General features: G+C 36.0%; 1 protein-coding gene across 1 annotated transcript in view; it reads right to left on the bottom strand.

Annotated features, from left to right (window-relative positions):
* The window catches only part of DTWD2 (DTW domain containing 2), a 107,748-nt gene that overhangs the window by 53,890 nt on the left and 27,387 nt on the right, over positions 1–26,471 (bottom strand). The window contains exons 2-4 of the mRNA XM_061423001.1: positions 20,430–20,520; positions 15,529–15,623; positions 11,891–12,083 (exon numbers count right to left, since the gene is read on the bottom strand). Of these exons, the coding sequence (XP_061278985.1) occupies positions 11,891–12,083; positions 15,529–15,623; positions 20,430–20,520 (379 nt within the window). The remainder of the gene's footprint in view (positions 1–11,890; positions 12,084–15,528; positions 15,624–20,429; positions 20,521–26,471) is intronic.

Below are 26,471 nucleotides of genomic sequence, written 5' to 3'. Positions count from 1 at the left end.
GCAAGGAGATCCAACCAGTCCATTCTGAAGGAGATCAGCCCTGGGATTTCTTTGGAGGGAATAATGCTAAAGCTGAAACTCCAGTACTTTGGCCACCTCACGCAAAGAGTTGACTCATTAGAAAAGACTCTGATACTGGGAGGGATTGGGGGCAGGAGGAGAAGGGGACGACAGAGGATGTGATGGCTGGATGGCATCACTGACTCGATGGACGTGAGTCTGGGTGAACTCCAGGAGTTGGTGATGGACAGGGAGGCCTGGCGTGCTGCGATTCATGGGGTCGCAAAGAGTCGGACACAACTGAGTGACTGATCTGATCTGATCTGATCTGATGAGTGATATTGACCATCTTTTCATGTGTTTGTTAGCCACCTGTACGTCTTCTTTGGAGAAATGTCTGTTTAGTTCTTTGGTCCACTTTTTAATTTGGTTGTTTGTTTTTCTGGAATTGAGCTGCATGAGCTGCTTGTATATTTTTGAGATTAATTCTTTGTCCGTTGCTTCGTTTGCTATTATTTTCTCCCATTCTGAAGGCCAGCTTTTCATCTTGCTTATAGTTTCCTTTGGTGTGCAGAAGCTTTTAATTCTAATTAGGTCCCGTTTGTTTATTTTTGCTTTTATTTCCATTATTCTGGGACATGGGTCATAGAGGACCCTGCTGTGATTTATGTCAGAGAGTGTTTTGCCTATGTTTTCCTCTAGGAGTTTTATAGTTTCTGGTCTTACATTTAGATCTTTAATCCATTTTGAGTTTATTTTTGTGTATGGTGTTAGAAAGTGTTCTAGTTTCATTCTTCTGCAAGTGGTTGACCAGTTTTCCCAGCACCATTTGTTAAAGATATTGTCTTTTCTCCATTGTATATTCTTGCTTCTTTTGTCAAAGATGAGGTGTCCATGGGTGTGTGGATTTATCTCTGGGCTTTCTATTTTGTTCCAGTGATCTATATTTCTATCTTTGTTGCCACCTCTTCTTAATATCTTCTGCTTCTGTTAGGTCCATACCATCTGTCTTTTATTGCACCCATCTTTGCATGAAATGTTTCCTTGGTATCTCTAGTTTTCTTGAAGAGATCTCTACTCTTTCCCATTTTATTGTTTTCCTCTATTTCTTTGCATTGATCACTGAGGAAGGCTTCCCTCATAGCTCCCAGAATGGCTATCCCTCCAGTATTCTGCTGTGGTGAATTCCACAGACAGAGGAGCCTGGGGAACTATAGTCCATGGGGTCATAAAAAGTCAAACAGGACTGAGGGACTTTCACTTCCACTTTCTTCTGGTAGAAGTATTTAAAACTTAAGCCAATCCATTCTTTAACTGAGATGTTTGTTCTCTTATTACTGAATACTAAAAGTTCTTTACATATTATGAATACAGCTCTTTTTTCCAACCTATTCTTTGCAAATATTTTCTCTCAGTCTGTGGTTTTTCTTTTCATTCTCTTAACAGTGACTTTTGAAAAGCAGAAGCTTTTATTCTGAGGAAAGTACAAGACAATCATCTGTTCTTTTATAGATAGTGCTTTGGCTGAAATCTTGAGCACACCTAAGATAATAAAGAAAATTCCTCCCAGGGCTATGGCCCTTTTCTGACAGTTACCTCCCTGCATTAACAGGCCTCAAATAAAAATGAGTAAGCAAAAAAAGGAAAGAACAGAAACTAGCACAGCACCCATGCAAAGCTATTGCCAGAAAATTAAGGAAAAAAATGAATAGGAAAAACAAATGACAAAGAAAGCATAATTTAACATTGTTAATAAATTACATACATCCATACCTAAGAAGTGAGGCAGTTAAAATAAATACAGAAGCTATTTACCTATAGATACAAGTAAGTCCTAAAATAACTTGTTAAATGAAAAAAGCAAGGATCAGAGCAGCAGGTATCTACCACATATTGAGGAAAGGGGGGATTTAGTTGTATATAAATAAAATAATCTGGAAAAATACACAAGAACTTGATATATTGGTTACCTCTGAGAATGGTAAAAGGGTATATGGGGTAGAGAGGCAGGAGGAAGACTTTTTACTCTAAACTCTTTCATATCTTTTAAACTTTCAGCCATGTGAATATATTACTTTTGTAAAAAATTAAAGTCCTAAACATGAATTATAATTATATTCTTTTTAACAATTATTTAATTACTGTGATGCAAGAAAGTGATTAAATCATTGCTAAGACTAAAATGTATCCCTTAAAAAATACAATTTTTCCAGAAAGAATTAAGAACTTAACTCAGTTGTCTATTGAAACTCAAGATCCTCTAGCTTCAGAAATATATTCTACATTTTATTACTATCTGGTAATCTGAAGCAAAGTTATTAACTATGAAAAAAGTAAATTATTTGGGCAAGCCCTAGTTATCCAATGACATTATACGTATTATCAGTAAATAATACTTAGTAGGTACACACTATAAGCCAGGAGCTATGCTAAATGCTTTGTGTGTGTTATCTCATTTGAATGTCACAACAATATATTATGTAAATGATATTATTATTTCTATTTTCCAAATGAAGACTCTAAGAGCAGAGGTAACCTGTCATGTCAAATGGTAAGTAAGTTGTGGAGCCAAGTATAAAGCCAGGCAGTCTGATGTCAAGAGTCTGGGATGATATATGCCATGGGGCCTGTGCCACATATTCCATTAAACAAGGTACTATAAATTTCTAAGAAGACAGCCTTGTATCTACTCTTCAGTAATTCATATTTTATAAACTCTAAAGTTGTTAGATTTTGAATTAATTATTTTAAATTTCTATGTGTCTTTGAAAACTGGTGGACCTCACTTTTTACGTAGAATGTAATCCTTAGGATATAAATTACAGCAAGTCATAAAATGCAAAATCCCAATTTCACAAGTTTTTAGCCTTAATTACATGAATTACCTTCCTTAATTCATATGCCAAATGAAGGCATAGGAAGAAAGTGTTTTTTAAAATGTATATAGTATATTATTATTATCCGCAATTTGTATGGAAATACAAAAAACCTCAAATAGCCAAAGCAATATTAAGAAAGAAGAATGGAACTGGAGGAATCAACCTGCCTGACTTCAGACTATACTACAAAGCTACAGTCATCAAGACAGTATGGTACTGGCACAAAGACAGAAATATAGATCAAAGGAACAAAATAGAAAGCCCAGAGATAAATCCACACACCCATGGACACCTCATCTTTGACAAAAGAAGCAAGAATATACAATGGAGAAAAAAATCTCTTTAACAAGTGGTGCTGGGAAAACTGGTCAACCACTTGCAGAAGAATGAAACTAGAACACTTTCTAACACCATACACAAAAATAAACTCAAAATGGATTAAAGATCTAAATGTAAGATCAGAAACTATAAAACTCCTAGAGGAAAACATAGGCAAAATACTCTCTGACATAAATCACAGAAGGGTCCTCTATGACCCACCTCCCAGAACAATGGAAATAAAAGCAAAAATAAACAAATGGGACCTAATTAGAATTAAAAGCTTCTGCACAACAAAGGAAACTATAAGCAAGATGAAAAGCTGGCCTTCAGAATGGGAGAAAATAACAGCAAACGAAGCAACGGACAAAGAATTAATCTCAAAAATATACAAGCAGCTCATGCAGCTCAATTTCAGAAAAACAAACAACCAAATTAAAAAGTGGACCAAAGAACTAAACAGACATTTCTCCAAAGAAGACATGCAGATGGCTAACAAACACATGAAAAGATGCTCAACATCACTCATTATCAGAGAAATGCAAATCAAAACCACTATGAGGTACCAGTTCACACCAGTCAGAATGGCTGCGATCCAAAAGTCTACAAGCAATAAATGCTGGAGAGGGTGTGGAGAGAAGGGAACCCTCTTACACTGTTGGTGGGAATGTAAACTAGTACAGCCACTATGGAGAACAGTGTGGAGATTCCTTAAAAAACTGGAAATAGAACTGCCATACGACCCAGCAATGCCACTGCTGGGCATACACACTGAGGAAACCAGAATTGAAAGAGACACGTGTACCCCAATGTTCATCGAAGCACTGCTTATAATAGCCAGGACATGGAAGCAACCTAGATGTCCATCAGCAGATGAACGGATAAGAAAGCTGTGGTACATATACACAATGGAATATTACTCAGCCATTAAAAAGAATACAATTTGAATCAGTTCTAATGAGGTGGATGAAACTGGAGCCTGTTATACAGAATGAAGTAAGCCAGAAGGAAAACACCAATACAGTATACTAACGCATATATATGGAATTTAGATAGTAACAATAACCCTGTATGCGAGATAGCAAAAGAGACACAGATGTATAGAACAGTCAGTCTTTTGGACTCTGTGGGAGAGGGTGAGGGTGGGATGATTTGGCAGAATGGCATAGAAACATATATATTATCATATGTGAAACGAATGGGCAGTCAGGTTAAATGCAGGATACAGGATGCTTGGGGATGGTGTACTGGGATGATCCAGAGGGATGAGATGGGGAAGGAGGTGGGAGGGGGGTTCAGGATGTTCCCCCATGTGGGGGAACATGTTCACCCATGGTGGATTCATGTGAATGTATGGCAAAACCAGTACAATATTGTAAAGTAAAAAATAAATAAAATAAAGTTGCTAAGAGAGTAGATCTTAAGAATTCTAATCACAAGAAAAAAATTCTGTACCTGTGTAGAGGAATAGATATTAACTTGACTTACTGTGGACAGCTCTTTGCAATATATACAAATATTGAATCATTATGCCATACACCTGAAACTAATATAACAAACATGTCAATTACACCTCAATAAAAAACATTTTAAGGATAACAATGAATTTTAATTAGGCAACAAATTAGATGTAACATCGGAGAAGGCAATGGCACCTCACTCCATTACTCTTGCCTGGAAAATCCCATGGACGGAGGAGGCTGGTAGGCTGCAGTCCATGGGGTCGCTAAGAGTCGGACATGACTGAAGCGACTTAGCAGTAGCAGCAGCAGCAATAGCTCTATATATACACAAGACAAAGTTTTTACGAAAATGTCTTAGCCAGTGAGTGCTCCCAACAGTGCTCTGACTATCAAGTGAGAAATCAAGCTTTAGTGAAAGTTTTAAAGGCAATAAAGCAAGAATATGCAAACACTCCCTGAAAATAAGTTTATGAAGAAAGCCAGAAGCCTCTACAAACATTTCCATGTTCACCTTAGATTTATTCCTAGCAAATGTCAAGAGTCTCCTGTGTAAAATTCTTCTGAGGGGAGAGATATTCATTCATTGCCAAATGGCCTGGATATATTAGAAATTCAGATTAAAGGGAGGCCAAGTTAATGTCTGCATTGGGCTCCCCAGGTGGCTCAGTGGTAAAGAATCTGCCTGCAAACACAGTAGATGCAGGAGACACAGGATCAATCTCTGGGTCGGGAAGAGCCCCTGAAGGAGGAAATAGCGACCTACTACAGTATTCTTGTCTGTAAAATCCCAAGGCAGAGGAACCTGGCACGCTACAGTCCCCGGGGTCACAAAAGAATCAGACACAACTGACCACAGCAAGTTAGTGTCTGATTTACAATTCTTTCATTCCACTATTAGGCAAGTATGAAGTCCACCTGTGTATTTGGGAAAAGACCAATACTTTGGATGTTAATTCTTATTTCTGTTTTCTTTTTGTCATTTTTTTCTTTCTTGTATTTAAAGCAAAAAATGTATACTACTACAGAAACTAAGCAGATCAACTAAACTAAGAATAATAGCTAAGACTGCTGCTGCTGCTGCTAAGTCGCTTCAGTCATGTGACATTTATCTTACAGAAGATTTTCTGCTAGTCACAAGGAGCTGATGTCACCATGTAGGGATCTAGTGCTTTTCTAGATATGAAGAGATGCAAGGATTGGGCTCATAAAATCAGTTCCTGAAAATATCTAACTATCTAAAGACCTGTCTCACCAGTTTTCCTGCCATTCCTGTTATCCACCCTGAACTCCCCTCAGGGCGCATTGAAGGTCAACAGCTGCAGTAAAACAGGATTCAGTCCCCACAGAGAGAGACAGCAAATGCCCTTGGCAAGCACCAATTTGTCACTGAGAGGATGCCCCTCAAGGTCATAAACCCTACCATAGTTTGGGAGGCTTTTCATGACCATTTTGTCCCATGATGCTAAGAAAGCTCATTCCTAGGTCTGGAGAAGATTTTGCTGATAGGTCACTCAATGTGCTATTACTGGACTAGGCCTTAACAGTCAAAGATCTCTGGACACCTGCCCTCTAGTTATGGTCCAGGAGAATATTCCCTCTTATCACATCTTCCTATATCTGCTGCTGCTGCTGCTAAGTTGCTTCAGTTGTGTCCGACTCTGTGCGACCCCATAGACAGCAGCCCACCAGGCTCCCCCGTCCCTGGGATTCTCCAGGCAAGAACACTGGAGTGGGTTGCCATTTCCTTCTCCAATGCATGAAAGTGAAAAGGGAAAGTGAAGTCGCCCAGTCGTGTCCGACTCTTAGCAACCCCATGGACTGCAGCCTACCAGGCTCCTCCCTCCATGGGATTTTCCAGGCAAGAGTGCTGGAGTGGGGTGCCATTGCCTTCTCCGAATAGCTAAGACAAACTGATGCAAAAAGCAGGTATGTAGGTGTATGTATACTGAGGTGGTGGTAAAAGAAATGACAAATAAATTACATTTAGAAATAAAACCTAATTAACTTTAACTACATTATTCAGAGATTATTTTAAACTACATCTCTTACTGACAAGAGATGATATATGTTTTCCTTTTTCATTTTTACTTTTCACTTGGTGAACTAGACTGTAAGAAAGAATTATTAAACTATTTATATAGAGCAGTAGCTTTGAATGAACCAAGAAATGTATAAATAAGCATGCTTTTACAAGTAAACAACTGCTGTATAGTAGACTGTAGTTATCTTAAGGGCTTTTGTTCTGCCCATTCATGATTTTAAATCATCCTGCTGATAGCAACACCCCAAGTTCCCTAAGGAATTTATTCCTAATTCCTGTGGTACTTCTGTCAATAATGGTACCACCATCCACAACTCCAATGAAAGAACAACTCAGGATTCTACTCTGGGAAAGATAATTTATCTTTCTATTATAATAAATAAAACCAGGGGAGACCACTTCCCACACACATCTTCCAGTGGCAGGGAGGAAGCTCATTCATAACAAGAGAAAAATCAGAACACAAAGGGAAGCAAACTCTCAAAAGATGCTTCAGCACCAGATTCAGCTAAGTCAGAACCCATTCCCATCTATTCGGAGTTTCCCAGTAACATGACTTACATACTTTCTTTTGTTTAGCTTGAGTTGGATTTCTGTCATCCATGAGAAAGACATGTTACATACAATTTACTTGTATCATATATTAAAGCAAGGCCCCTAGGAAAGTCCACTATATAATAAAATAAATTTTCTTTCAGAAAAGCAGAGGAATAAAGTTAATAATTAAGTAAAAATCATCACATATACAGGAAATGTTTTTAAGAAATGGGAGAAATACTAAAAACAAGTGAATTTTTTAATGTTACAGAAGACAGTTCAGACCTTACTATATAATCATTATAATTACCAATATCACTTTATAACTATATATGTGTCTGAGGATATGTGTATAGTAACATTTAAAAATCAATCCACTTTTCAATTCATCTCACCTATTTCTGTTTGTATATATTTATGTCTATATACATACATCACTTCATGGCAAACAGATAGGGAAACAGTGGAAACAGTGGCTGACTTTATTTTTCTGGGCTCCAAAATCACTGCAGATGGTGATTACAGCCATGAAATTAAAAGACACATACTCCTTGGAAGGAAAGTTATGACCAATCTAGACAGCATATTAAAAAGCAAAGACATCACTTTGTCAACAAAGGTCTGTCTAAGTCAAGGCTATGGTTTTTCCAGTGGTCATGTATGGATGTGAGAGTTGGACTAGAAAGAAAGCTGAGCGCAGAAGAATTGATGCTTTTGAATGGTGGTGTTGGAGAAGACTCTTGAGAGTCCCTTGGACTGCAAGGACATCCAACCAGTCTATCCTAAAGGAGATCAGTCCTGGGTGTTCACTGGAAGGACTGATGTTGAAGGTGAAACTCCAATACTTTGGCCACCTGATGCAAAGAGCTGACTCATTTGAAAAGACCCTGATGCTGGGAAAGATTGAGGGCAGGAGGAGAAAAGGACGACAGAGGATGCGATGGCTGGATGGCATCACCGACACAATGGACATGGGTTTGGGTGGACTCCGGGAGTTGGTGATGGACAGGGAGGCCTGGCATGCTGCTGTTCATGGGGTTGCAAAGAGTCGGACACAACTGAGTGACTGAACTGAACATATACAAAGTATATACTTATATACTGTATATATACCATATATAATTTATGTACAAAATATATTTATATGTTTTAAAAAGAGTAAATATACAATTTCATTGGATTTTTTTGCAACAACGTCTAGAAATGTATCTTTTCTAAGTCATGCTCATATATTGGGGCTGAATACTATGATACGCTAAAAAGCAATGCATACTATTGTTTTTACAGTGATTCATATTTCTAAAATACATTAAGATGAAACTTCTCAAGATATATAAAATGAGTTTTTATAAATTATGTCATGTTTTAAATTATTATTTTTATTTCCAGCAAAAACATTTAGGAAAAAATCATCTTTCTGGTCTAGAGCTAGCAAAATTTCAATTCCAAAAAGTAAAACTGGAATATCTATTCCTTACTCTCAAAAGGTTTAGAAAAACATAATTATATAGAGACAGAGTGATATATGGCATAAAGTTAACAGCTGAGGGTACTTGAGGGAACTTTGTACTATTTTTGAAATTTTTCTTTAAGTTTGAAGTTATTTCAGCATCAAAGTTCACAACTTTGTATCTTGTCTATCATATGATTATTAGAGTAAGTGATGATGGCATTAAAATTACATTCTATTTTGTGAACTTTGGTTTTATATTGATGACCCATTTTTGAGATTTCTGCCTTTACCTTATTAATTTCTAAGAACTCCAAGTTTATGAAGCCTTTTGCTGATTCATACTCAAGAGCCATTTGCCTTTTCACTTTAGTTTATGGTGATATTTTCCCCCATGTTAAACCTATCTGATGTTTCTTTTAGCCATTTTCTCCTATGTTCTGGCTGTGAGATACCCATTTAAAGGTTTAATATATAATCTACCTACATTTGCTTCTAGTTTGGAAAAACAAGAAGAGAAAAAGATGATAGAAAAGTATGGCGTAGTAGGACTAGGAAAATTAATTTACCTATTTCCTTATCTGCTACTAAATTTAAAAGAGAAAAACAGTTTTGGTTTATTTTCATTTTTAAAATAGCTTTTAATTTTTTTAATGTGACTATCTACTTCATTTCTGTGGTAGTCATGTAGTTACCACAAAATGAAAGCTTAGAGTTGCAGACATGATATAACCATGCAAAAAAGAAAAAAAAAAAATCAAATATTTGCACAAATGTTTCACAAATGTAACACTTTCATCAAACTTTTTTCTTTATACTAAGAAATATCTAAATGTAATACAAACACACACTTCCCTGGTGGCTGAACAGTAAAGAATCTGCCTGCAATGCCAGAGACTTAGGTTTGATCCCTGAGTTGGGAAGATCCCCTGAAAAAGGGAATGTAAACATAAAATTTTACCTGAAATGTGCCACATTCTAACAGTATTTATGCCTTCCATGTGAACACATGGAAGTTCCTTGTGAACACAGGAACTACTTCAGAAGTTAAATAAACCTACAGAAGCCATCATATATATATATATATATATATATATATATAAATATATAAATATTCCAGATGAAAGTTTTCCATTTCAGAAGTGGTACAGTACTTTAAGACCATAAGCTGTGGCTCTAAACTAGATGGATTCAAATCACAGTTCTGTTATGAAGTAGTTATATGATCTAGAGTGAAGTTAACTAGTACAATTAACAATATTTACATCATGGAATCTGGGGAAAGATTAAATAGATTAATATATGTAAAGTACTTGGAAATAGTACTGGCCCATTCAAAGCACTCAACATGTTAACTGAGTTTCATCTAAAAACCATGCCCACATTTTAGTTAAAAGGAATGAAAACTATAAAGAATTTGAGATCAAAAATCTCAGAATCAGGGCTTCACAGCTATTTTTCACTAAGTGCATGGCTTGTATAAACCTAAAAAGAGCATAGAAAAGTATGTAAAAACTATTGAAAATATACGAATAATTTCATTAAAAATATACAAACATGTTTTTCATATACCCGTTTCAATATAAAATAGCCTAAGTATGCCAAAAATAAAAGCTTAAAGAAAAACTGCAAATAACAAACTTTATAAAGATGTAAACACTTTCATTGGTAAATAAAGAACATAAATTTTTTTTTACTCATAAAACATGCATAAAAATTTTCCATGCACTTTCCCTCATAAATATCATAAAATTATTCAAAATATTGTTGGCAATGTTATCATAATCCAACAAAATAAGAAATAAAATACTGACAAAAAATGTTAGAACACTTGAGAATTAAGAACTCTTTGTAGTTCATGAACAGAATGAAATCAAAACAGATAACAAATTATTTCAATACTATAGATACAAAAAGCACATCAATCCAAAGCCACAGAAAACAATGACAATTACACTAAGAAGAAATATTACAGTCTTCCTTTATTATTAAAGAAGAAACTGACTAATCTTGGTAAAGAAACATAGCACTAGTAAGCACAAATTTTACAAACTCAAAAAGAAAAAATCTGAAAACGTGAAATAAACGGATCAAGGAAAAAGCTCAAATTAATGAAGAAAGAATAACTTTTAATAGTCATTAAAATAATCTAAAGGTTAACACTTCCGAAAGCTCAATAAATAGGGAAACCCTTTTTGAGTCTGTTCATGGGAAAAAGTGTGAGTGTGTGAGAGAGACAGAGATTAAAAAAAAGTAAACATTGAGAAGAAATTCAAGTAAGTACTTAAGAATATATAGGTACAGACGACCAATTTGTTAACCCAAGAGAAAGGAACAGTTCCCTTAAAAAGATAAGCTATTAAAAACCAAATCAAATAGAAGTAGAAAGCTTAAATAATTTTGATAAAAGACTTTGAAAGAAGTATTTTCAAGTTATTTTAAAGTGACCAGGATCAGGTGGTTTTACCATTGAGTTCCATGTAAATTTTAAGGAGCAAAACTATTATTTAAACTACTCTAAGCCATAGAAAAATACTAAAATTTCTATTTGGTGAAGTGAACATTATATTAGTTCTCAAATATTGTAATAAAAGTACAAAAAATATGTAAATTATAATTTAATGCCATTAACTAAAATATAAACTTTGGCAATATATCAAAAGAATACTGTTTAAGTGTTCATTCTAGTAACACAAGAACAGTTCAACAGTTAGGAAATTTATCATCAATTACATCAACAAACTAAACTTTGATTTCGTTATATGATTATAATGATTTTATGATTATAATCATGAATGACCAAAAAAGCCCATCATAAAAACTCAGTCATTTCCAATAGAAAAAAGCAATTTAGTATCCCCAAAATATTTAAACATAATATTTCTTAACAAAAACATTAATACACATAAAATAAATAATCCTTAGACTATCCTGATTAAATGTTTCAGAGACTTTTAATATATCTAAATAACTAAATAATGGTGAGATTTGATGGTAGGAATTAAGAAATAAGGACAAATCTGAAATTTTCTACATATATGTAAAACATACACAAGAGCATATTCATATCTATGTATAGACATGCTTATATATAAATACCATCAAATTCATATATAACAACATACGTGTGTTCTCTCAGAAAATACATACTACACGTAGAACTATACATTTGTATTTTCCCTAGGTCAGAATACTAGTGTACCTGTTTAGGCAGTCGGAACAAGGAATTCTTGTAGAAAATGTCCTTGGCCTGGCTCCACGTGCCATCGATGATGATTATTGTGGAAGGATAAACAGGAGAATCTAATATAAATTCTTCCAAATTAGCAGCTTCAGCCCCTGGATATAATATTAATGTATCAGACTTCCGACAAATAGTTGAAAGTTCAGGATCTCTAAAAGTTTAAAATAAAAAGTCTTTATTATTTATTAATCTGTGAGGAGGACAGAAGCTTTATTATTCTTATTGAACTTCTCTCAAAAATGCATGTTAAAGCATTTTAGCACAAGAGATATAATAATGAATAAGACAGCCTGTCTGCAAGCAATGAAACAAACTTCAGGGGGAAAGAGACAAGTTAAAGAATCAATTAAAGATAATATATGGTATCATCTCTGAACTAATAAATGGCATCTACAAAAATATACAGTTAATATCAGTTTTAACAATGTCCCTTGAGATTAGGATCAGGGTAAAGATACAGGTTTTTGCCACTCATAATACACGATGTACATACTGAAAGTCCCAGTTAATGCAATAAGGCAAGAAAAAGAAATAAAAGCCATAAGCAACAGAAAGGAGGACATATAAATGACAGAAAATGCTACTGTTCTAGGGGATCTACAAAACAATTTCTATGACTAACAAATAAACTTAGAAAATCATAGTATACAGGGCTAATATACAAAGCCCAACTCTTTTCTTATATACTAGTGGCTAAAAACTGATAATAGTACATTTAAATTCTATTTACAAATGATACCAAAAGTAATATGCCTCTTATCCCCCCATGGTAATATCACAAACTCCATAACAGAAAACTAAATCAATCATTTAATTACTAGACTAATATTAAAACAATATTCTTAATCAGCTTTAGTTTAAAATACAAGAGTGAATAATAATTTACTGGATAAGCACTATATTAGGCACCATCAAAAAAACTGAACTTAATAACATAGGCTCAAAATGAGCTCGACTATTTAGAAGAGTATCAAGTTTCTCATGCCCAAGCACATTTGTGGAAGGGTTAGAGAGCCAACTGTTAGGGATGACCCAGATGGTTTCCACTTCTACCACCAAGATATTTACCATTTTTGCAGTAAAAAAACAAGGTCCAAGTTGGCAGATTATATATCCACATCTATCCAAGAATTATAAAGAAACTATCATTATAAAGAGCCTCTGTGTGTGAAAGAAGTGTCACAGTGTAAATTATTTGGTTGCTCCCGGGGGAAGAGCTCTGGATCATGCTTCCATTCCCCAAAAAACGGCAAAATTCAAACAGCAGCACCAAGCCCAGACCAAAGCTCACTTCTGCAGGGCAAGGCAATGCAAACTGCAAATATATATATATATAAAGAATGCCTAAACAATAATTTTAGAAAAAGGAAAAAAGTTATTTTATGAACTTCTAATATGATGTTATTTTCATAACACAAAGCTAAATTAATAAAGGAAGAAAAACGTTTGGTAAATTCCTTAGGCTTGGTGCTGGCACTAATCTTAGCATTTTCATAGGTGAACTGAAAAAGAAATCTCCATATTTTCAAGAGAAATTAAATTTTTCATCTAAAAATATATATAGTATCAGTTCAGTTCAGTTCAGTCGCTCAGTCGTGTCCGACTCTTTGCAACCCCATGAATTGCAGCACGCCAGGCCTCCCTGTCCATCATCAGTTCTTCGGCACTTAGCTTTCTTCACAGTCCAACTCTCACATTCACACATGACCACTGGAAAAACCATAGCCTTGACTAGACGGACCTGTGTTGGCAAAGTAATACCTCTCCATTTTAATATGCTGTCTAGGTTGGTCATAACTTTACTTCCAAGGAGTAAGCATCTTTTAATTTCATGGCTGCAATCACAATCTGCAGCGATTTTGGAGCCCAAAAAAATAAAGTCTGACATTGTTTCTGCTGTTTCCCCATCTATTTCCCATGAAGTGATGGGACCAGATGCCATGATCTTAGTTTTCTGAATGTTGGGCTTTAAGCCAACTTTTTCACTCTCCTCTTTCACTTTCATCAAGAGGCTTTTTAGTTCCTCTTCACTTTCTGCCATAAGGGTGGTGTCATCTGCATTTCTGAGGTTATGGAATAGAGATACCAAAGGAACATTTCATGCAAAGATGGGCTCAATAAAGGACAGAAGCAGAAGATATTAAGCAGAGGTGGCAAGAATACACAGAAGAACTGTACAAAAATATCTTCACAACCCAAATAACCACGATGGTGTGATCACTCACCTAGAGTCAGACATCCTGGAATATGAAGTCAAGTGGGCCTTAGAAAGCATCACTACCAACAAAGCTAGTGGAGGTGATAGAATTCCAGTTGAGCTATTTCAAACCCTGAAAGATGATGCTGTGAAGGTGCTACACTCAATATGCCAGCACATTTGGAAAACTCAGCAATGGCCACAGGACTGGAAAAGGTCAGTTTTCATTCCAATCCCAAAGAAAGGCAATGCCAAAGAATGCTCAAACTACCACACAATTGCACTCACTGCACATGCCAGTAAAGTAATGCTCAAAATTCTCCAAGCCAGGCTTCAGCAATACGTGAACTGTGAACTTCCAGATGTTCAAGCTGGTTTTAGAAAAGGCAGAGGAACCAGAGATCAAATTGCCAACAACCACTGAATCATCAAAAAGGCAAGAGAGCTCCAGAAAAACATCTATTTCTGCTTTATTGACTATGCCAAAGCCTTTGACTGTGTGGATCACAATAAACTGTGGAAAATTCTTCAAGAGATGGGAATACCAGACCACTTGACCTGCCTCTTGAGAAATGTGTATGCAGGTCAGGAAGTAACAGTTAGAACTGGACATGGAACAACAGACTGGTTCCAAATAGGAAAAGGAGTACGTCAAGGCTGTATATTGTCACCCTGCTTATGTAACTTCTATACAGAGTACATCAGGAGAAACAGTGGGCTGGAAGAAGCACAAGCTAGAATCAAGATTGCCGGGAGAAACATCAATAACCTCAGATATTTAGCATAGATAGGATCAAAGTAATTGTGAAAACTGTGAATAGGCAGAAAAGCAACAAATATGCTTCAAAGGTAAGAAACAACTTGTAGAAAAATTTAAATAATATATATCTATATTAATGGGTTCTATAATACAGAACAAAATAAGATCCAAGAGTATTGTAGAATTGTCTGTGAAGATAGCAACTAACAATCTCCTACACATACTGGACCTCATCAAAAAAACATTTTCAACACAAGAGAAGGCATTCTATCATTTTTTTAAAAATATGATGTGCTTATAACTAGAATACTAAATACAGTTCTTGTCACTGTACCTTAGGAAGGTCTTAATGGACTAGAAATGGAATATATGTTTTTATATAAATGGATATCATATATAATTCAAAGAAAAAGAAAGAAAAACAGGAACGGAATCTAATACAAGTACTAACATCTTGAAACAAACCATCTTAACAAAAATGAAAAAACAGTAAATATACATGCCCTGAGGGAGAAGGCAGAAATTATATTTTTTAGCCACCTCCAATGTACTATGTTCTAGGTCTGATAGATAACCTGAAGAAAATCATTTTTAAAGTAAAAAAAGAATTTGATTAAATTGCCCTAAAAATTAATTTACCTTTCCTCACTGAAGCGACGACCAATCTTGATTTTACATTTATCTTTGGGGAGACATGCTGCCAGAAGAGGAACTGTCCGCAGCACTTTGTTTTCCTATAATTAAAAAATTAATTAAAATGCAGATTTTACTTAGATAAACACAGTTTTAAGACTTTCTTTCTTACACTGCTCAGCATGCCAGATCTTAGTTCCCTACCCAGAAATTGTTGAACACAGGCCCTCAGCAGTGAAAGTGCCGAGTCCTAACCACTGGACTGCCAGGAAATTCCCCACTTTAAAAGTTTTCTGATGAACATTTGATTCACAACATTATATACAACTTTCACAAGTTGTTACCACAATTTAATAAAACAGAGCTACAGTTTTTCCAACTTATCAGTACTAAACATAAGTGTATATTTTTATTCTATTTGGGTATGTTTACATGTTTACTGATCAAAAAAGATAACATTAATCTAAATAATAGTTAAGATTATAAAAAATGTAAACATGTTTAAATTGAATTAAACTTTTTGATTCAATTAAAGAAAAAACAAACTTTTTTTTTCACTACTACATTTTGTAGTATGTCAACTTGAAGCTAATTATCTAGATATTGATGCCTCAAAAGCAAACATGTGTTCAAAAAACAAAAGAATTGGGCATACTGTTTGGGAACAATAAAGAAACACAGAAGCCAACCTTAAAAGTACCCAATGGAACAACTTGAGCAATAAAATAATAAACATAGTATTTGGATTATAACCCAAAGTATAAAATAGAGTCCAGACTGATATAAATAAATATTAAATAAATAGGAGAGAAGAGACAAATCTTCCTCATAGAAGAATTCCGAGGAATAAACATAAACTCTCCCCACTCCAGGAGGTGATGTTTCCTCTCTCCTTCCTACTTGAGTGTGGGCTGCATTTATGACCTTCCATCCAAAGAATAAAATATGTAAAGAGAAATAAAATATAATTTTAATGTGGAAAAAGTTGGTGACAATTTCCGTAAATTGCATTAACTATTATCATGTTAATGTTCACCATAAATCAGTGGTTTTTTTCTCTCAATGTCCTAACTTCCAACACAAAAAAACCACCTTTCTGGTTGTCACAAGAACTCCATTTTTAAGCCTAGTAGAGTTAGGTGATTAGCTATTCTGTCTTAGCCTCATGCTTATCTTGGTTATTCTGGCCTATAGTGCTCAGTCACTGCCTGGCTCTTTCCACTGGCCCAACTGGGAATGTCATGCTTAATCAAATAAGTGACAGAGCCCTAGAGAATCCCATGGACCAGCAGGCTACAGTCCATGGGATCGCAAAGGAGTAAGACACGACTAAAGCAACTGAGCAGGCATGCACACAGACTCCAATGTTATCTTTACCAATTTATTTAATCCTGTGTGTATATACATACTCACAGTGAATAATTTGACTACTTTTGTGTCTGTAAAAAAGTGACAATGTCCTCAAGGATTATCAAATATTACTCACCTTCCTTTAGGAATATCATTTAGCAAATTAATACATAAAACAATACAATTATACATGAATTTATTAAAGTAATTAAAAATAAATTTATAATTACATTATTTATTTTTGCACAGAAACAAAAAGTATTGTAGTAATGGTATTCAACAAACACACACACAGTTACTCTCTCAGAACATTCTGTGTTTACTTCTTTAACCTCTGAATCTAGGAAGTATTAATTAAAATAATATATAAAAGGTAAATTTAAACATGCTGAGAGTAGTTAGACTGATCTACCTAATAAAAAATTCAAAAAGAAATAGGAGAGTCAGAATTTGCTGGGACTTTAATTAAAAAAAACATGCAGCAGTCTGGCGCTTGAAGAAGCCTGGAAACAGCACTTTGGAGCAGCTCCTCTGGTGAAGGGGACGAGCAGGAGGCAGGTGAGAGGGCAGTTTCAGGACAGTTTCCAGTGTCTCACACTGCTTTCTTCCCTCCTTCCCATCACTTTTGAGACTCTGATACATAATTAAACCACCTCCCAAACTTTTGTCAAAGTAACACATGTATAAAAGTCAAACAGTGCCAAAAGATTTAAAATGTTCCCAGATACAATCCCCAATACTACTTCCCAGAGGCAACTGCTTTAACTTTTCCAGCTATTTCTCCCAGTACTTATGTCTATATTTCTATACATGCCTTGCTATTTCTTATCAATTTTAGATATTACATATAAACTATCAATTATTACCATCATATTAGGTAACCTTAATGTATGTAATTCTAAGTGCATGTTATGTATTATTCATTTACTATTCACCATAAGACTCTTACCTCATACCTTCCCTCTATCCTCATAATTCCCTTATACCCTCAGTTGGTAAAGAATCCACCTGCAAAGCAAGAGACCCTGATTCGATTTCTGGGTCAGGAAGATCCACTGGAGAAGGGATAGGCTACTCTCTCCAGTATTCTTGGGCTTCCCTGGTGGCTCAGCTGGTAAAGAATCTGCCTGCAATGCAAGAGACCTGGGTCTGATCCCTGGGTTGGGAAGATCCCCTGGAGAAGGGAAAGGCTTCCCACGCCAGTATTCTTGCCTGCAGAATCCCTATGGACAGTGGAGCCTGGCGGGCTGCAGTCCATGTGGTCACAAAGAGTCAGATATGACTGAGTGACTAAACACCGAACCATTCCCCATAAACCAGTAACACAGTATATTTTTATTACATCCATTTCATTAATGACAAAACTGAGGCACAGAGAGGTTATCTTTCCCAGGGTTACAGAGTTTACAGAGCTGTGAAGAATTTAAACTCCTGAGCCTTACTCATTCTATAACTATAGCCTCTCATAATAAATGAAGATTTAGCTTTCTTACATCACTCCTTACCCTTACATCTTCTAGTACTTTTAGTGAAATCAATAAACAGTATTTAGATCATTAATGGCTATATGTATATATATGTATATATGTATATGTGTATATATATATATATATATATAGTTCACAAAAAGCCAAGCTATTTAACATAACATTTCTTTTCTGTGAAGTTTTTTTTGTTATTTTTGAGGTAACTCTTTTCTTTCTGCTGCTGCTAAGTCACTTCAGTTGTATCCGACTCTGTGCAACCACATAGATGGCAGCCCACAAGGCTCCCCCGTCCCTGGGATTCTCCAGGCAAGAACACTGGAGTGGGTTGCCATTTCCTTCTCCAAAGCATGAAAGTGAAAAGTGAAAGTGAAGTCGCTCAGTCGTGTCCAACTCTTAGCGACCCCATGGACTGCAGCCTACCAGGCTCCTCCATCCATGGGATTTTCCAGACAAGAGTACTGGAGTGGGGTGCCATTGCCTTCTCTGCTTTGCTTTCTAGTCTTAAGTAATTTTCTATATGCAGGTCCATACTCTTTGAAATGCTCCACCATAATAAACACCATTTCATCCATTCCATCAAGTCTTCTTTCCTCAAAGCCCCTTCCTAGAGCCTACACAACTGGTTTTCAATAAGTTTTTAGGGAAAGTCATCAAACTGACTTGTTTGTGACTGAAAACTGTATGCTGAGATTAAGCACAAGGCAGCCCAGTATGACTGAGTTAGATTAAGATTGCAAAATTCCTTGCATGATAAAGAAAAGCAATACAGATGGACTTGTACATAAGTGAAATACATTTGCAGCACATACAATTCTGGATGGATCATCTAAACTGTGGATTAACCACGAAAGAAGGAAGGAAGTAAAGAATAGAAAGAAGGAAGAAGAAAAGGAAGGTGGGGGGGAGGCAAGAATGAAGAAAATAAGGAATAAGATATGAAAACATTAAAATTGCCACAAATCAATGAAAAGTCCTCCAGTTTAAAATCCATCTTATGTCTGGAACCAAATAACAATGAAAATGCCCCCTACTATGTGTATTATAAAATGAAAACAACACTTGTCATCAAAAGTCAAGCTTTAGTCAAAACTCTTATGGCCAATAAGCTATCATTTTATGTAAATTTGAGCTACACCAGGTTGTAAGTTTAAATGCAGTAATATAATGCTAGTGATAAAAGTGTCACAATCCTGATAAAAGCATGCTGTTAACACTGGGGGAAATAAAAAAAAAGGGTTGCTCAGCAAATGAAACATTTAACAATTCACAATAAAAGTAATTATTTTATCATTTGGAAAAGGGAAGTGACAGATTAATATCCTTTAATGTCTTTGTTAAAGTCTTCAAGTGCTGTATATTAATACTTCAGAAATACAAGAAGAACATTATTCCTCCTTCAAAGCCTGGAAGAGTTTTGACTTCAGTTTACACAAAACTCATTTCTGTACCTGTATCACACATCAAAGAGTTTGGTACTAATGTCAATTTCTGATTATCTATACTCTCCTTCCCTCCTCTCTCCATTACTACATTTGAGTTACTAACACACATACACACTACCACATACATAATCCTCCCCAATATATGAAACCATTAACTGAAAATCTTTTATATACAACATATATATGTATTTTATATATTTTTATTTTCATGTATACATGTAAAATATACACATTTGTTCTATTCACTTAAAGAAGTAAAAAACTTACACATTCATTTTATAACACTAAAGTGCTGAGAGTAACTTCTACCTTAACAAGGAAAGACATCAAAGAACAAAAGCTAAGATCAAAATTTAAAAAGCAATAATTTCTTGACTCAACTCACAAAATCTCATTTTTTTCCTCCATATAAAATCATTGGAATTCTAAATTTCTCTCTACCATTCAGTAACACAGTTTTTATGAAATAACACTATTTTATGAAATACATTTTATCTGTCTATAAAGCATATCAATTTATTTTTTAAAATGCTGAAAAGCTGAAAGGGATGAGTATGTTCACCTGCATGCATCCTCTTGTGTACTAATATCTTATCTAACATTGTGTATTTCACAACACCTTACTCACCTCTGCTGGATGCTGAATTATATACAAGTAGGTAGAGATGTGTAGAGGATGCGCTGGTAGAAATGGACACAAACATACTTTCTGAGGCCGGCTAAAAGATAAAATAAAAAAGAAAAACTGTAGTATGTTTAAAATAAAATTATATAACAATAACATAAAATTTGAACATAATCGCACTTAATAATATAGATTTGCTAAAACTGAATTCTTTTAAAGTGATATTAAGAAAGAATTTAATCAAACATATTTTCAATACGAGAATTTGAAAAATAAGACTCAGGTAAATTTTTTACCATTCATAGTAGATCAAAATATCTCAAAAAATATTGCCTTAATTATCTTCAGTGGAAGAAGAGTCGTAAGTCACAACCATGGTCTTTTTATTCATGAAGCAATACTTCTACTAACTTGCATTCCAAATCAAGAACAGATCTCATGTCAAACAGAAACCTGGCAACTAATCTGAATCATCTGAAGTTGGAAGGAACAAAGTGATAACAAAATACTGGAATATAATCACCACCTAGAAGACAGTGCTAATCGAACTTAGCCATCAGTCAACATGGAGAACTTACCAATTGTGAGAAGAAACCCAAACAGGGGCCACCAAAGAATATTTGGCTAGAATTACATCCTCAGAGCATGTATCTTACCCATTTATTTTCCCTTCTGTTATGGTTTACTCTGTTGCTTTCATTTTCCTTACTTCTTAGTGCCTTACTTACTTCAGTAGCACTTATTACAAAATTCGGATGGAATTAAAAGGGTATATGTCCCATCTCAGTTCTCCAGTCTAGTTCATTCTCTTCCCTAATGGCAACCAGTGATTAGTTTCTTGTGTGTCCTTCCAAAGGTACTGAAGGAATATACATGGGTAGTTTATCATTACATCCTGTATTAAATATGTGTTTATAACATGAAATTAATCAAGCAGCCAGATACAATATGATGGAAACAAATGTTCACTATAGATCACTATTACAGGCAGATGTCACGTGGCATTGTAACAGTATACAAGTGAATGCTATATTTTAAAGAGAATTCCCAACAGCATACTTACTATTAGAAAACTGATTGCTACCCACTGTTTCCTCAATTTACTTATGTTGAGTTATAGCCTGAGGTAAAAAATACGTATATTAATAAAACACAGAGTGTGAGTAAATTGGTTCGATTGTATCTACCACCTCACTTTGCAAGAAACTGTTAAACCTTTGCTCCTGCTGAAGAAATTATCTAAATAATATTTTAGGCAGAGGCATAAACATATTGTACAATGTGACCCCACTTCCCCTTTTCACTACTGAACCAAGAGTGAATGATTAATGCAAGGAAATCAATACACTTGTTTTCCATTGACATCGGAAATGATTCAGTGTGACTACTCAGTCCTACCAAGGATTCCCTCTTAGGAATGTGAGCAAATTTTTAGGAACAGAGAGTCTCTCAGTGGTCACAAGAAGAGTAAACATAAGCAAACACAGGAGGAGTGACTTATGGGACTATATAGTGACAAACAAGGGATTCCCTGGTGGCTCAGATGGTAAAGAGTCTGCCTGCAATGCGGGAGACCAGAGTTCGATCCCTGGGTCAGAAAGATACCTTGGAGAAGAAAATGGAAACCCACTCCAGTATTCTTGCCTGGAAAATCCCATGGATGGAGGAGCCTGGCGGGCTATAGTCCATAGGGTTACAAAGAGTTGGACACAACTGAGCAACTTCATTTTCAGTCACTTTCAGTGACAAACAAATCAAGGGCTACAATTAGAAAGGATTTCCCATTCAATGGAAGGAGACAGCGGATGAGATATATTCAAGTTTTAAAAGTTTAAGTTTCTGGAGTCTATCCCATCAGGATGTTTGCATAAGCCTCTTAGCCTCATCCACAGGGGTCAGACAGAAGAAGCAAGAACTACAATCCCAGAGCCTCCAGAACAAAAGACACAATCACATAAAGCTAACCAAAATAAAAATTCATAGGATCATGACCCAGATAAAGGAACAAGATAAATTCCCAGAAAATCAACTAAATTATATGGAGACAGGAAATCTTCAAGAAAAAGAATTCAGAATAATGACAGTGAAGATGATCCAAGATGTTGGGAAAAAAATGGAGAAGATGCAAGTAATGTTTACCAAAGACCAAGAACTAAAGAACAAACAAACAGAGAGGCACAATACACTAGAAGGAATCAGTAACAGAATACCTGAGGCAGAAGAACGCATAAGTGATCTGGAAGAAGAATGGTGGAAATCACTGCCGCAAAACATGGAAAAAAGAAGGAAAAGAAGTGAAGACAGCATAAGAGACCTCTGGGACAAAATTAAACACACCAATATTCACATTATAGGGGTCCCAGAAGGAGAAGAGAGAGAGAAAGGACCTAAGAAAATATATAAAGAGATAAAAGTTTAAGTTTCTGATTTTTTTTTTTTGCATGAAACTGCATATGACTGCAATGCATGACCAAATGTCAATAACATTATTTTATAAAATGTAATTTAAGATCAGATAAAAGGACTTATGCAGTGGTATGGTGGATAGGACTCTGCCTGCCAATGCAGGGGACATGGGTTCAATCTCTAATCTGTGAATATTCCATATGCTGTTCAGTTCAGTTCAGTCGCTCAGTCGTGTCCAACTCTTTGCAACCCCATGAATCGCAGCAGGCCTCCCTGTCCATCACCAACTCCTGGAGTTAACCCAGACTCAGTCCATCGAGTCAGTGATGCTACCCAGCCATCTCATCCTCTGTCGTCCCCTTCTCCTCCTGCCCCCAATCCCTCGCAGCATCAGAGTCTTTGCTAATGAGTCAACTCTTCGCATGAGGTGGCCAAAGTACTGGAGTTTCAGCTTTAGTATCGGTCCTTCCAAAGAAATCCCAGGGCTGATCTCCTTCAGAATGGACTGGTTGGATCTCCTTGCAGTCCAAGGGACTCTCAAGAGTCTTCTCCAACACCACAGTTCAAAAGCATCAATTCTTCAGCGCTCAGCCTTCTTCACAGTCCAACTCTCACATCCATACATGACCACAGGAAAAACCATAGCCTTGACTAGATGAACCTTTGTTGGCAAAGTGATGTCTCTGCTTTTTAATATGCTATCTAGGTTGGACATAACTTTCCTTCCAAGGAGTAAGCGTCTTTTAATTTCATGGCTGCAGTCACCATCTGCAGTAATTTTGGAGCCCAGAAAAATAAAGTCTGACACTGTTTCCACTGTTTCCCCATCTATTTCCCATGAAGTGATGGGACCGGACGCCATGATCTTAGTTTTCTGAATGTTGAGCTTTAAGCCAACTTTTTCACTCTCCACTTTCACTTGCATCAAGAGGCTTTTGAGTTCCTCTTCACTTTCTGCCATAAGGGTGGTGTCATCTGCATATCTGAGGTTATTGATATTTCTCCTGGTAATCTTGATTCCAGCTTTTGTTTCTTCCAGTCCAGCGTTTCTCATGATGTACTTTGCATACAAGTTAAATAAGCAGGGTGACAATATACAGCCTTGATGGACTCCTTTTCCTATTTGGAATCAGTCTGTTGTTTCATGTCCAGTTCTAACTGCTGCTTCCTGACCTGCATACAGGTTTCTCAAGAGGCAGGTCAGGTGGTCTGGTATTCCCATCTCTTTCAGAATTTTCCACAGTTTGTTGTGATCCACACAGTCAAAGGCTTTGACATAGTTAATAAAGCAGAAATAGATGTTTTTCTGGAACTCTCTTGCTTTTTCCATGATCCAGCGGATGGATATTGGCAATTTGATCTCTGGTTCCTCTGCCTTTTCTAAAACCAGCTTGAACATCAGGAAGTTCATGGTTTACATATTGCTGAAGCCTGGCTTGGAGAATTTTGAGCATTACTTTACTAGCATGTGAGATGAGTGCAATTGTGTGGTAGTTTGAGCATTCTTTGGCATTGCCTTTCTTTGGGATCGGAATGAAAACTGACCTTTTCCAGTCCTGTAGCCACTGCTGAGGTTTTCAAATTTGCTGGCATATTGAGTGCAGCACCTTCACAGCATCATCTTTCAGGATTTGAAATAGCTCAATTGGAATTCCATCACCTCCACTAGCTTTGTTCATGGTGATGCTTTCTAAGGCCCACTTGACTTCATATTCCAGGATGTCTGGCTCTAGGTCAGTGATCACACCATCATGATTATCTGGGTCGTGAAGATCTTTTTTGTACAGTTCTTCTGTGTATTCTTGCCATCTCTTCTTAATATCTTCTGTTTCTGTTAGGTCTATACCATTTCTGTCTTTTATTGAGCCCATCTTTGCAGGAAATGTTCCCTTGGTATCTCTAATTTTCTTGAAGAGATCTCTAGTCTTTCCCATTCTGTTGTTTTCTTCTATTTCTCTGCATTGATCGCTGAGGAAGGCTTTCTTATCTCTTCTTGCTATTCTTTGGAACTCTGCATTCAGATGCTTATATCTTTCCTTTTCTCCTTTGCTTTTCGCTTCTCTTCTTTTCACAGCTATTTGTAAGGCCTCCCCAGACAGCCATTTGCTTTTTTCCATTTCTTTTTGATGGGGATGGTCTTGATCCCTGTCTCCTGTACAATGTCATGAACCTCATTCCATAGTTCATCAGGCACTCTATCTATCAGATCTAGGCCCTTAAATCTATTTCTCACTTCCACTGTATAATCATAAGAGATTTGATTTAGGTCATACCTGAATGGTCTAGTGGTTTTCCCCACTTTCTTCAATTTAAGTCTGAATTTGGTAATAAGGAGTTCATGGTCTGAGCTACAGTCAGCTCCTGGTCTTATTTTTGTTGACTGGGAATGTTAATGGGAAGGATGCAATACAAAAAGAAGAAGGCAGCTTAAGAGAAAGATGCTGAAAAGACATTCAACAAAAACCTGCTAAAATCACTGTAATACTGGTGGTGTCTACACAACTTTGTTAATATAACAACAACAACAAAAAAAAACAACTCTAAATTATACACTTCAATATGATAAACTCCATGGTCTGTGAATAGTATCTAAATAAAGTTGTTATTTTAAAAAATATAAAAATGCAATGAAAAAAGAATGTTCAATGTAATTAGTAAGAAAGAGGCTGGGCCATGTGCTTAGTTGCTCAGTCATGTCCGATTCTTTGCAAACCCATGGACTACAGCCCACCATGCTCCTCTGTCTATGGGGATTCTCCAGGCAAGAATACTGGAATGGGTTGCCATACCCTCCTCCAGGATATCTTCCCAACCCAGGGATTGAACCCAGGTCTCCCACATTGCAGGCAGATTCTTTATCGTCTGAACCACCAGGGAAGCCCAAGCAAGAGGCATTTTACCACCATTTGACATCATGTTTTGTTAAGGTGGGTTTCCTTTTCTACAAAGTAAGCTACCTAAGGGCAAGGACTTGACTTGACCTACTTTTTTCACTTTTATACCCCAGCACCTAGCATAGTAAGCTTTCAATAAATACTGCTGCATACATAAGCAAATACCTTTGCGTTCCCTCTTACGTCGACCTTGGAATGCCCTTCTCCTCCTACACAATTTCTTATCCTATCCCTTCATTTTCTTACATATCAAATACTAATCTCTCCTTCACTTCCTCTCTAGTATTAAGACAATTAGTTTGCATTATAAATGAAATTCAGAGTCTCAGATCTTCCTTTGACATTTTTGTTGCTTTATTTTGGGCACAACGCGCAACTTGTGGGATCTTAGCTCCTCTGGGTGTTGACAGTGAAAGCACCAAGTTCTAGCCACTGGATAACCAAGAATTTCCTCAGATCTTCCTTTGTTATCTTTTGTGATCTTTCTTGTAAGCAATAGCATACAGGAGGCAAAAATATTTACTGAAGAAAATATTTACTAAATAACAGCAACAACAACAACAAAAAAAAAAACAGTTAAGCACTTTATATATAAACCCTGTAACTGTGATTTAAGCTAAACCTAATTGTTCTGGCTTATGTTTTAAGTTGCTCATAAAATATCATTACCCATTTATTTTAAAGCATGCCCCCTTTATTAACCTAATTCTAATTACCTCAAGCTAATAAAACTATAGTTCTTTAA

Source organism: Bos javanicus, chromosome 7 (assembly GCF_032452875.1).
Source record: "Bos javanicus breed banteng chromosome 7, ARS-OSU_banteng_1.0, whole genome shotgun sequence".
NCBI lineage: Eukaryota > Metazoa > Chordata > Mammalia > Artiodactyla > Bovidae > Bos > Bos javanicus.
The sequence above is the reverse complement of the archived record's forward strand: the minus strand, read 5'-3'. Positions and strand labels throughout refer to the sequence as shown.